Consider the following 13391-nt stretch of genomic DNA (forward strand, 5'->3'; position numbering starts at 1 on the left):
TGTCTGCTCTGCTGGAGACGTTGAGAAGCAGCAGGAAGGACCCAGAGCAGGAGTCTGAGTTCTGGCTTGAAACTAAAAGAGGGAAGACTGAGCTGAGATGGTGGGGAGGATTTCTTTCCCCAGAGGCACTGAGGCGCTGGCTCTGTCTGGAGCTGGGGGTGCCCTATCCCTGGAGGTGCCCCAGGCCATGGCTGGGCCCTGGGAGCCTAAGCTGGGGGGCACCCAGCCCGTGGTAGGGGTGGGACTGGGGAGGTTTGGGGTCCCTGCCAACCCAAGCATGCTGGGATTCTGGGATTCTATGAGCGGGCACACCACCTCCAAACAATGATGTTTCCCAGAGTGGGGTGGGAGTGCATTGTTAATGGTCTCCAACTCTTAAAATTATGTAGGCAGTTATCTGGTGGAAAAAATTTGGTTCCAGTGACTGCACCAGTGATGTAGGATTGCAGCTGAGGAGAGCATCACCCTCACACAGCTTTGCATTCCTTGATGGCTACAACTTGCAGTACGCTGCGTAGGAGCCCTTCTTAGCTGCGAGGAGCACGTGGTGCTGCCTGCGCTGCTTCCCCCAGGGCTCTGGTGAGCAGGGTGGTCAGGCAGGAAGCGTGCTCCTGGAAACGCCTGGCTGATCAACTCAGCTGCAGCCATGGAGAAAGGCCCAGGCTGTGCAGGGACTCCTGGCATGGCCAGGGCTGGGCAGCAGCAGGGCCAGTGGTGCTCCAGCGCAGGTCTGTACATGGGATGGATTGCCAGGTCGCGAAGAGGGTTAAAAATGCCCCCCCCCCAGGGTTACAGTTATTGAACTGTTTGCTGTCTTGCCTTGTTAAAGAACAGAAGATTGCCAAGTCGCTGACCAGGGGAAGGCAGGCACGGAGGAGAGCAATGGAAAACCATCAGCAGCAGAGGTCACGCCACCCCTCGAGGAGCGCATCACTCATTTCCGAGATATGCTTCTGGAGAGAGGGGTAAGAAACACGGCCGTGGGTCGGCACGCATCCTTTGTGAAGGGAGGGCACTGTGTCTGACCAGTGCAGGAATCATGTTGTGATTATGGCTCGGCATTCAAACAAGGAATAATTGGGAGGGTGCTTTCTATTAACTGCGTAGCTCCTGTGTTTTTTTACCTTGACTTTTCCCCAGTGCCATCCAATGAAGCGTGGCCATTCAGAACTGAAAGCCCTTTGCTGCTGCAGTTGCAAGTAAGCCCCTATGTGCACACCCAAAGGTGACTGCAAGTGGCTGCTCCTTCTGCTGGGACCCGCGGCTCAGCGCCGTGCGGAGCAACGTGCCAGGAGCCCTGGAGGTCCTGCATGACCCCGGGGCTGTGCTATGTGATGGAGGAAGCGTGGAAGATACGTTGTGTGTCACCTGGCAGGCAGCACGTGGGGCATGTCCAGCCTGGCAGGAATGGGCATTCCAGAGGCTCAGGAGAGAAAACCTGCTCATGTCCACGGCCTTCCCTGGCTGTCCTCGGACCTGCTGGGAAGACCTGGCAGTCCCAGGGCCATTTCCCTTGGCCATTTTCTCTTATAGTCTTCCCAGGGCCTGAGCGAGGTTATGAGCAGCTAGATGGAGCATAAACTCAATTTACAGATAGAATCCATCAGCACTGTGAGCCTCTTGAGCGAAAGAAAAACAGGAGTTACAGATCACGGTAACAGCATCCTGTTACCAGTTTTGTAAAGAGCTTCACCCTGACTTTTATTTTCTGCCATAGCACTCATAAACCTGCGCTGAACTGGCCCTGTAAAGGTTACCATCAACAATACAGTTGCTTTTAAATATAAAATTGCCAGTGCAAACTTTTGTATCCCAGTGTCCCTTCATCTTCAAGGAAGCGGGAATGGATTTAATGGAGGTAGCACGCTTCAGCCCTATGCCTGCAACTGGAAATGAGTGTGTAGTGCAGTTGTGTGTGGCAGATTTTATACCTTCCTCCAGCACTTTCCAAATCTGTATTCTCTAGAATCTTATGTAACTTCTGTAAAGAAAACAAAATCGGGGGCGTGTTGTTAGGCAGTAAAGCAGTAGAAGTTACCGTTGTTAGTCAGTAGACTTCACAGGTTCAGAAGTTCAGCAGCAAATTATCTCCACGCCAGCCCCACTTTTATTCATGCATTTTGTTATTTAAGCTTAAAAACCACAGAAGTGCCAGAAAGGAATACCGCTTGAAGACTCTTGCTGACTTACTTTAAGTCAGGGGACAATAAGTCCAAATTGAGAGGTATCAGGTTAGCTGGTAACAGGATTCAAACGTTTCCAGTTTAAGACTCTGCCCTGCGCATCAAAATAAGGAACGCAGTGAATTTGCCATTTATTTTTGCTGTTATTGAAAAATACATGCGTAATAGGATTCTTTGCTTTGACCCAGAGCCTTTCTAGGTGGCCTGACAAGGCGCTGGGTGGGCTCAGCTGACATTTCCCAAAGTGCACTGATCCCACTCGCCTTCCTTGGGCCTGGTGCTGGCATGGCAGCCTCCTGCCATTTCCTTGTCATGCTGTTTTTTCTCGAGATGGTACTTGACAGTGTCACAAAGAGCTTGAACTGGATCGAGTTCTTCAGCATAGTTATGAGTCTTCACGCTTGAAATGTTGCAATGAAAGAATATTTCCTGTAAAATTAAAAAAGCAGCGTGATTTTGGTGCAGCTCCGAGGCAGCAGCACTATTCCCAAGTCTATGGCAAGTTTTCTCATGTAGGAATGTAATCTCTGACGCGATCCTCAGGGAAGTTCAACGGTTTCCACAAAGTCCTGGGGACAAATTGCAGCCTCTGCCGACAGCTGTGGGATCCAGGCATTCAAGTTCCATTATCTCGCTGGGATCCATCACCTTCCCCTTTCTGGGAAAGAATTCTGTTTGCTAGAATGTCCATGAAGCAGAACTTCAAAAGGATATGAATTCAAAACACCACTGTCACCCAGATTTTGCTTTCTTAACATTAGCACGCATAAAAGTGAGGGGCTTTAACCTCCACCGAACTGCATCTAAATAGTTCTCAGCCTCAGCACGTCGCACAGAACAACGGAAGAACAGGCTGCCTTGGTTCCTTGTTTCTCCACAGCCTGCATTTCTGCCCATTTTTCAGACAGACCCTGAACTGTCCCTGGAAGGGCCGTTAACCCCCTTCAGTGCGGGTCAGAGTGTGTCTGCTGTGGGCATCGCTCCCCCTGGGTCAGGGTGTCCCTGGGGCTGTGAAGCCTTTGCTGATGAAGATAAATGCACCTGCTGGAAATAGCAAGCACTTCACTTTTCTTAGCAGTCTTTTCATCAAAGCCGAACTCTCAATGTGCCATCGTTGCTGGGTTTCCAGAGAGAAGAAAAAATAAAATCAGCTATTCAGATAGATGTCTTTTCCCTTCTAAACATACTTCTCCAACTCCGGTACATTGCATTTTCATGAGATTTTTCACTGCACTCTGGACTCAGATTAAAAGCAGGATCTTCGAACTGGGAAACAAAGGGAAGCTCAGCTCTCGTTTCCTCTCCTGCTGGGCTGGTGCTGGGCCACAGAGGTCATTCTGTATTCTGGGAAGAGCTGCCACCCCCTGCCCCGCGCCGTGCTCTTGGCTGAGGGAAGAAGGCCACAGTGCGGTGCTGGTGGGGAGATGGGTCAGAAAGTGACAGGTTGCCCAAGGAGGTTGTGGACGCCCCGTCCCTGGAGGCATTCAAGGCCAGGCTGGAGGTGGCTCTGGGCAGCCTGGTCTGGTGGTTGGCGACCCTGCACTCAGCAGGGGGGTTGAAACTCGATGATCTTTGAGGTCCTTTTCAACCCAGGCCGTTCTGTGATTCTATGAACTTGCATCTGCAGAGCTCCAAAATGAACGCTGTGTGATGTGTGTGCCTGGAAATAAATTACAAACTTCTGCAACCAGCAGTTATTTCAGGTGTGTGCCTGCAGTACGTGAAAGCCAATAGTTACTGAAGGAACAGCCACGAGAGGAACGATTCAATGCTACATTTGCCTGAGTTTAACTAGCGCTGAGTTTAAACTGGCCTTTGTACTGGGAGCAGAGCTGATGTCCAGGAGCAGCACTCCTGGAAAGGAATTGCTCCCTCTGACCTCTCTAAAGCAGCAGAAAATGCATGCCTCAGGCTGCAGCCATGGGCAGGGAGGCTGCGCCGCAGGACGATAACATTTGAAACAGGCTTCGCCAGACCTGCAGCGCACGGGTAGGATCTGGCTTCAGCCTAAGTTAACCTCACGACTTAAGGAAGAACATTTGTGCCACCGGTGAAATTTCAGCACACGGTACCTGCGTAATGTGCTCGTCCTAATTAAAATGGAATGTGGGATGCACATTCCTACGCTCCTGTATTTGCCCTGCAGATACCAGCTGCAGTGATGCACAGCCCGTACAAATCTTGGCTAAGTTCTGTAGCTTTCTCTCTCTGGCCCTAGGCACTTGTTCCCATGGCAGCTCCTCGCCTGCTTCCCATGAGCCTGCCCCAAGCAGTGGTGGGCCCTACACCCCAGCCCCCACCCCACCCCACCCCATCCCAGCTGCCAGCACCAACTGCTCTGTTTCAACCTACTTGGCATCACGAAAGCCTTCGTGTCTGATTGATAATTAGTCTACTTCAATTATACTCCACATACTTTTTTTTTTTTTTTGTAAATTTATTCTTCTTTGCAATTAGATGGAGTGGTTGGAATATTTTATCCTACGGCGGAGTTTTCTGTAACAAACTAATTAACCGTGATTTTGTCTGAGATGCCAGAATCAGGCTGGGGATCTCAGCCTCACACGTTTTATGGAACGTCATTCCATAAAACTCCCAGGGCCGAGGAAGGCCGGGGCCCTGCTCAATTTGGGGTGGTCCTTACTGCTCACCACCTCGAGGTTCTTCCACGTTCTCAGGAAGCTCCTCCCTGCGTGTGGCATTGTCATTTTGCATTGCAGTGGGTCTGTAAATGATGCTCGGAGCTTGGGTGCACATCCAGGGTCCCATTGCAGAGGGCTTAATTCAGTAGAAAGGGGCAGAAGCCTCAGAATGGAGGTGGTGACACCAACCTCCTTGGATGGAAGTGAGAATTTAATACAGCAATGTGATATTTTGATGTATAGCACTGTTAGTTCTTCAGTGCACGTGTGCATTGACAGCTTTGTCTGGGTTAGTAGTTAAATTTTGCAAGAGAGGGGAATTAAAGCTGAGATACCTACTTACATGGAAATTGATGCTTCTGTCTTAAAAAGAAGGGAATGAAATGGGCATTTCCCTTTCTGCTGCAAATTCTTTCCATCACAAATGTGGAATTTGTGTCTCCCAGATACTTGCTGAGATGTCCTAGGGCAAATCAATACTAATGGCGTGGGCGCAACCAGATCATTGCCAGAAACAGATTAAAATGCAACTTCCAAGTGCTCTGAGGCATCTTGAGAGGGTTCATTAACTTTCTGAACTACGCTTTCGCCTCACCTTGGAACATTGCCTTGTTTTTAATCCTTATTAAAATTCTGTATTGCATCTGCGTTTGTGTACTTCACAGGTTTCAGCATTTTCAACATGGGAAAAAGAGTTACACAAAATAGTGTTTGACCCACGATACCTTCTGCTAAATTCAGAGGAACGTAAACAGGTGAGCATTACCCTGATCCAGCTTCTGATTGGTGGCAAACATTTCCCAGATTAACAGTGATGAGCAAGTAATCGTCTTGGTAGGATGAAAGGAGCAGCGTACAATTGAAATTTCTTTTTAGGATTTGTCAGTGAAGCTTTTTTTGACACAGGCTGTGCTCCTAGGGAGGTGTTGCCGCCTTTGGAAAGCAAATGGCAACGAGTCAGCCCATGGAGAAGAGCTGCAGGCTCTTAGGTTGCAGGAACGAGTCCCACTGGTGTCTGGGAGCTCGGCTCTAGGAAGGCTGATGGCCATGAGGTGATGTTTCCTCTCTGATTTATGCTGCATATTGTGGAGAGGGGACTTTATTACTTAGGAATTTTTTCTAGGAGTTCACCGCTATTTATTGCTATGTTTTGCAGTAACAAAGTGGATGGGGCATGTTGGCTGTGCTTGTATGTGTTTGAATGGGCAAGCCACAGAGGGAAGCAGACATTTTTCTGCCCTGTTTATTTGGGCATTAATTATCGCAAAGGAGCTAAAAGGACTCCAGGGCTGTAGATTAGGCTAAAAGAATTAGGAGAGATACAGGGATGTGGCAGGGAAGGGGAACTCTTTTATTCTGTGGTCGTTCATCTTCCTTACCTTTGTCATCCTGGGAAAGAAAGAATTTTGAATATGGAATTGTCCATTTTTGAACTAAACGTGATGAGAAATGTACTTCTTACATCTTTTCCATTGCACTGGGGCCCGTGTTGTCTCGTGGTTTCTCCGGGGAGCCTGCTGCTGTTATTTGCTGAGTGCCCAGGCACATACATCTTCATTTACTGCCTTTCCAATATTTTCTTTCCTAAGAAAAAAAGTGAAATAAAATAATAATGAAATACGGGAACGAGAATGTGAGCAAAACCACCAGAGTGGAAAATACTGCGGAAGAAGAGGCTCAGCAAAGAGCCTTCATTTTATTTCAGGGAATCAGCAAGGACAAAGCCTAGGCCTCGATCGGTCGATCGAGATACATTCTTCTTTTATTTTAGCAGCCTTGGAGGTGATGTAATAAAAATCTGCCATGAATGCACGTTAGGTGACGTGGAGCTTTGCTTGAAGCATCGCAGACGGGGCCTTGTCTGCACGGTGCAGTCAGTGCTGGCCAAGGGGCTGGGAGCTGAGGAGGAGCAGGACAAGCATCGGGTGTGCTTCAACCAGCCGGGGCCCAGGAGAATTAAGCTCGGGAGGATGTGCCACTTATTTCATCTATTTTCGCTACTAAACTTGAAGTTAAGAGTTCTAGACGTTCTCTATGAGTGCTTCCCTTTAATTAGACCGCGTTTTCCTCCGGGAAGTAGTTGAAGAAGAAAGGTAGGCTTGGGCAAGGCTAGATGCCTAATTTAATGAAATGCTTACTGAAGTACAACCTAAATCAGTAGAAGACATCGTTTAGATACATGGAAACGTTTATAGTGCAGATGCTGCCTGTGGCCCACATAGCAAACGTCTTGAGTACTTTGTAAGTGATAGCGATGAATTAATACCGGAGGTGCTTAGGGATGAAAGCTGGCTCGCAGAAGGGTGAGGAGTGAGTGATGAGCACGTACTGGAGCACGGCTGGCTCAGCCTGCCCCTCTGCTCTCTGCAGCCAGCAGGGCAGGGGCAGCGAGCTGCAGGGGCAGTGCAGGGCTCGGGGGTCCCTCTGCCATGGGCTGCAATGTCCTTGCACAGCCTGAGGAGCACAACGATCCGCTATTGAGTATTTGCAGATTGATCCGTTTGCTGGCCAATATTCTCCGAAGGGTTACGAGCGATGCTGCTGCGTTTAAGTCGAGGGATGGTGAAGGGTAAAGAGGCAACTCTATTAGCTAATGAGCTAGCACTTAGCTTGGATTTATTACCGTTGTACTATCTTCGCTGATGATGGAAAGGCAAGCAGTAACAGTCCTCGTGTTTTGTTTGTTTTGTTTTCCTGCCTTCTCTTATATTCGACTAATGCAGTTGTATGCAGTATAATATATTTAGATTTCCTGTGTTGTCACAGCACTTCTTGCATGGCTGTTTTGGATGTTTACTCCTCCAGTGCCGTTTCTTCCCCTTTCTGCATACCACTCCAAATATGTTTTGCAGGTCGGTTGCTTACGCTGTCATGAAATGTAGATTTGCACCTGTGCATCCCCCTGGCTGATGAGAAAGCAGCCCTGGTAGTAACCACAGTAATCATCTGTGTTGTGTATAATCTGTGGTGGGAAGAGAAGGATGGTGACTACAGAAAGCCAATAGCATTCTGCAGAGCAGCTCAGCGTGCAATGCTTTGTAGAGCATGAAGGCAGCAGGATTGGAGTTTTGGTGCTTAATGATGTGATTAAAGGAGGTGGCAGAGATTTTGGACACAGCCTTTTCAGGATGCCCACAATCCCACTGCTGAGCACCCCGATGCATGTTTAGCTGCCAGGTGTGGTCAGCAGAAGGATGTTAGCTCTTCCAATAGCGTTAAAACTTTTGGTTCCATGTTTGCAGAGAGTCGTGTGTAAGCTCATGGTTTTTGGCAGCTGAACTGAAAGGTCTTTGGGCTTTTTTGGGGTAACCTACAGAATACTGATGCTTAGCTTGGTAGACATTTTCAGGAAGCTGGGAAAGATGTGAGGTCCAACCTAAGTATGGGCAAAGTACAGATAAACTATAAAAACTAAAAAATAATGCTATAGGAATGAGAATGTGAGCATAACACTAAAGTGAGGAAGCCTTGACTTGTGTTTTACTGACGGTCTGAGAGAAGGTATCACCTGTACAAACGATGCCTTTCCCCAGCCATGTGTTTCCTGACCACACGTGCTCAGTGCTCCACCAAGCAGACTCAGCTGCGTTTGAGTCAGCAGATATTGGGGGCAGATAGGAGTCATGGTTCTGGAGACTGACAGCCCTTCAGTGAAGCATGAATGCCATAAGGCCTCAATTAATAAATACTGTATCATTTTTCCTTATTTTGAAAGATATTTGAACAGTTTGTCAAGACCAGGATAAGAGAAGAGTACAAAGAAAAGAAGAACAAGTTGTTGTTAGCCAAAGAAGAATTCAAAAAGCTCCTTGAAGAATCCAAGCTATCACCAAGGTATGGCATCGTCGTAGGAAGATTGGTTAAGATAAAGTTTCTCATTTAGTCCATGCTTATCAGTCCTGGAACACTGTAGAACAGAATGCTCTCTTCATGGCAAGGTTTTACACCAGTTGTTACAATGCTGTGCTGACATATCTTTACTAATGTTCTGTAGTCCTTATATCACTGGGAATATTACTGAGAATGAGAATATACTGTTTCTCTCTTTCTGTTCCTTTTTTTTTCTCTCTCTGTCACTCTGAACGTGTAACATTTTGCATAACACACGTATTTTATACGCATATATATGGCAGAATTATTTCGCACAGATGTCTGTCATTTACATAACATCGGTACCTGAATGCATTTCTTTTGGGCATACAGCTAAACCTCGTGAAAATCTGTACTTACTTCTTTATTTGGATGGAAGCAAAACAGAATTTAACAAATTTCTCACTAATGCCACATCACAAAGTGTGCGATACAGTAATTTATTTTTCTGCATCGGTTTTTAAGTAACGGATCCCAAATGGCACAACAGCTCAGAGTAGCTCAGGTAGTGCTCAGAGTGGCATTTGCTATTAATAAAGGGTGTGAAAAGAAGGCCTGGCTTTCTGCTGGAAGCGGGGCACAGCAGCTCTGTGCAGCAGGCACAGGTTGTGGGGCAGCACTGCCTGCCTGCACACGAGGTGCAAGCAACACCTCGGACCCGATGGAGGTCACAGCGAGGGCAGGGGTTTTTACAACAAAACGAGATCTGTCCGGGGCTCACCTCGCACTGAGCGCTGCTCCCAGCACTTGTGGTTTTGGCACACAAGGGCAAAGTCACGCTGCCCATCGGGAAGGATGTTGTCCCATGGAATGCTTCTGTTCGGCACCTGATGGCAGGGAAGCTCACCTTGGCAGCAACCCCTAGCTTGCTTGGGACGTGCAGTAAAGATATGCAGACAGGCCTGTTCCCACGTGGCTGTTACAAATCTGCACAGTGCTTAAAGCCAACGAGCCACATCCATCATTTATCACAGTGCTCGGAATGCAACCTAAACCAAAGTTATGCTAGAAACCATTGCTAAAACAATGAACCTGAGAGATTTTAAAGCCCAGGGGTTGAAGTGTAAGCAGGGGCTGGCGGGGCACCGGGCCGGGCTCCTGGGAGCACTTGTGCTGTCAATGCAGGGTCTGTGCTCAGCGCCTGGGCCGCTCTGTGGCTGTAATTCTCCTCCAGCGCGCATCCGCGGGGCTGCAGCTCTCAAATCTCTGTCTTTTCTGCAGAACGACATTTAAAGAGTTTGCGGAGAAATACGGCAGGGATCAGCGGTTCCGCCTGGTTCAGAAGAAGAAGGACCAAGAGCATTTTTTCAATCAGTTCATACTTATCCTTAAAAAGAGGGACAAAGAGAACAGGGTAAGGCTATGGAAAATGAGATAAAACTTCTTGGAGCTGGGAGTAGGTGCAGGAGCTGAAGCCGGGACTGCAGGAAGGACCCCGAGTGGAGGCTGAAGCGAAGGCTGGACTCGCAGCAGCTGCGGGACGGAGCGCGTATCCCTGAGAAAAACTTTCTCTGAATGGCGTTTGTTGAACACGCGGGGCGTTGGTGAGGGTTGTTCTGCAGGAATCTGAAGGGTATTTGTTCCCGAGGAATTAATGTTTCATATTGAAGCTCTCTTTTGTACAACATCCAGAGTTTGATGCGTTTCTAATTGCCGTGATATGTCAATCCCTTAATTGTTTTAATTATGCAAATTACTTGTAATACACACAAATTATGAATCCGGTGCAGATTTGTAATTAAGCAGAAACAGATGCCATCCATAACAATCTCAAGATATTTTGATCATTTAGGGGAATTATCTATCGCAATCTTTTGGCAACTTTATGCATTAGCACAAATCGTTGGGAGGTGCGGCGCGATGCAGGGATTCATTGCCGCGTTCACATGTCTGTGTCCAGTTCTCTGAGTAGTACTATTAAATATTAATTGTTAATCTTAGTGAAGAGTGTGAAAAGCCTGGCCAGTGTTCCATAGGAAGCTCTCCGTTCCAGAATAGCTCTCCCATTCCCGTGAGCGGCGCTAGCAGCGCTGCTCCGTCGGCGTTCCGTGAAGACGTCATTTTGTAAAGCCATCGCCGTGTGAGTTACGTTCCTGTACGTGAGAAGTCTGCATGAGATTTTTCTCATCATCTTTGTATAAATGAATATTTTACTTTTTTAATTAATAAATATTTTAAGCCGATGTTCGGGGTCGTTGAAGTTCCTATAAGCTGTTGGAAACGCCGGGTGAAGCAGCGCAGCTCCGTGCTGTGCCCACACTTCCCCCGCTTCTCTCCGTGCTCGGAACCGTTGGCTCCGTTGGCCTCATTTTTAAGTTATTCCTCGTTAGATTTACGGCTTTCTGTTTCGTAGGAGCGATCTTGATATTTGTTCCTACTCGAGGTGATTTTTATTTTGGTGTTCCCTGGGTGTTTTTAATAATCAGGGCAATAAACGGTATTTTCTAAGACTTTGGAAAAATGGATTCAGAGCATTTCAGACAAGAGTGCTTCATGTGAGATGTGTTTGAGAAAGTCTGTGGCCTGATAGCAGGTCCCTTTCGGGCTGTTTATGTTTTCCAGTTCCTTTTCCCTTTTGGGGGATTTTATTCTTCCATGCCCATTTTTCTGGCTCTTTTCCGCTGCGCTTTCAGGAGCACCCCATGCGATGGAACAGAGCGTCACGTACAGAGGATCCGCTCCTGCTGCTTGGAAGGGAAAACAATCTTTATTTCTGTGAGATGGAGTTTGTGGTGTGGGCGAGGAGACGTGGCCGGGCTGGAACTGAGCAGCTGCTACCACGTTTGTCTCATCCATACAAGTGAGGTTTGTGCCTGAGGGGCAGGCCCTGTGGCAAGCCCCAGTGCGGTCTGATTTGGCAGCACTTGTGGTAGCAGCTCCCTTATGACTTCCCTGTCCCAGTTATTTTCCAGCCCTGGAGCTGCTTCCACCAGCGTGCAGCTCGGGAGCTCTGTGCTGGTGGCCATGCAGAAACAAACTCTGTGTTCTCATAGGGGCGGTGGGCGTAGGTGGCAGCAGCCCCCCAAGGAGATGTGGAGCTCTCTCAGCCCAGACCTCGTAGCGGTTTTCGTGGGGTTTTGCAAAGTTTCCTGTTTAAGGGAAAAGGTGGGAAAACCAAGATTGGCAGGAAACCAGCGAGCTCTTGCCTTGCTGCATGAGGGCTCTTGTGTTTCTGCGGCTCACACTTGTGCTGCGTTCCCTGCCCTGTCCTGTCCCTGTTCCAGGTTCAGGTAAAAGGGAGTGTTCATCTTTGGAGGTTCTCCTTAAGTGTAGCATTTCCCACCTGGGTCAGAAATCTATCACAAGACAGGCGTGACTGTGATGGATAATCCTTTGGTTTTCTTGTGAAATTCTGTGAAACGCAAGAAGTGACCAGTGCAAGTGGTGATGCGTATTCGTTACAACGCCTCCGAGCATGGCTCTGTTTTGTTATAATTAAAATGGAAGAAAATAAAAATAAATGCTATTAGCCCCATGGTACAATAGAAGTTTTCGTATTAAGACACTTCATAATGCAAAACACTGATAGTAGAACTGTTACAGTGAGCTGCTTCAAGGTTGTGGAAGGAAATGGTCTCATCCCAAATGATATTTTTATGGCCTGTTCATTTTCCAGTGCCCCGCTCCCACTTGAGATGCTTTGCATTAAAACCTTCTGCTCTTTTGCCACCAACGTGTAACAAACAGGAGTTGGCCAGGAGTGACTGCTTGGCTGCATCCCCTGCAGGGCCAGCAGCACCATCCCATGGGCACAGCCCCTCCTGCACGTTGTGTTCCTCTTGCTACAGGAAAATGATTTCTGCTGAGCTGAAATAGAAACCTGGGTACCAACAACGAACTACAAAACCACTTGCGCTTGCAAATGGCAGACCAGCTTGCTGGGAGGGTGGTATTGACTTCTGTGGCAAGGCCTCATCATTGATAAATGCAAAAGGAGAGCAGCTGGGGACAGCAGGGAGGAGGAGGTTCCAGCATCAGCCTGAGCTCAGTGACACCTACAAGGGGCTGTCATCATTCTGCATTCTTGTGCTGGGGGGTGAGCACGGCGAGGTGATGCGTGCTGGAGCTGAATAACTCCATGAAAGAAATCAGAGTGGACCTATGCATCGGTTGGGAGGCAGCTTCCTGGCTGCCCCAGGCTCACAACCACCTGCAGCCATCCCTCCGGGCCCAGGTGGGTCCAGCTGCTGTGAGTGGGGAGGCAGAAGGGCCCCAGTCAGCAGCAGAGACCAAACCTGTGGCAGCAGCAAGGGGATGGGCTAAGAACGGGTTTGCAAAGGTGGCAGTGGAAATGGGCTCAGCTGTTTGCTGAGTGTTGGCAGAACTGCTTGCAGGTTGGATTTCTTGTGCCAGAAAAAGCCTTTATAAAAATGGGAAGATTCCAATGCTATTGCATTTGTTCAGAACCTCTGTATTTCAGCAAGCAGATCCTGGTCTGCTCTGTTGAAAGAGACCCAGAAAATAAACTTGAACTGTTTGGGTGGGAAAAAACCAGCGAATTGTTCCTCTAGTCCGTTAGCCCATCCCTCCTCATTGTGCAGCAGCCTCAGCTGTAACCACTGGGCAGTTCTGGGTCTCTGCTTCAGCCCTGGGGGCTCAGAGCCTGGGCAGCACGTGCCCCTCACCCACATTTTACTGCAGGAGAGGCTTCCAGTGAAAGCCCTGCTGGGAGTCCCTGGCATCTGAGCCCATGTGG

General features: G+C 48.3%; 1 protein-coding gene across 1 annotated transcript in view; it reads left to right on the forward strand.

Annotated features, from left to right (window-relative positions):
* The window catches only part of TCERG1L (transcription elongation regulator 1 like), a 65100-nt gene extending 54133 nt beyond the window's left edge, over positions 1-10967 (forward strand). The window contains exons 10-13 of the mRNA XM_021400330.1: positions 830-965; positions 5491-5580; positions 8541-8659; positions 9917-10967. Coding sequence (XP_021256005.1) covers positions 830-965; positions 5491-5580; positions 8541-8659; positions 9917-10073 — 502 coding nt within the window. The 3' untranslated portion in view covers positions 10074-10967. The remainder of the gene's footprint in view (positions 1-829; positions 966-5490; positions 5581-8540; positions 8660-9916) is intronic.

This window comes from Numida meleagris, chromosome 5, assembly GCF_002078875.1.
Source record: "Numida meleagris isolate 19003 breed g44 Domestic line chromosome 5, NumMel1.0, whole genome shotgun sequence".
Taxonomy (NCBI): Eukaryota; Metazoa; Chordata; class Aves; order Galliformes; family Numididae; genus Numida; species Numida meleagris.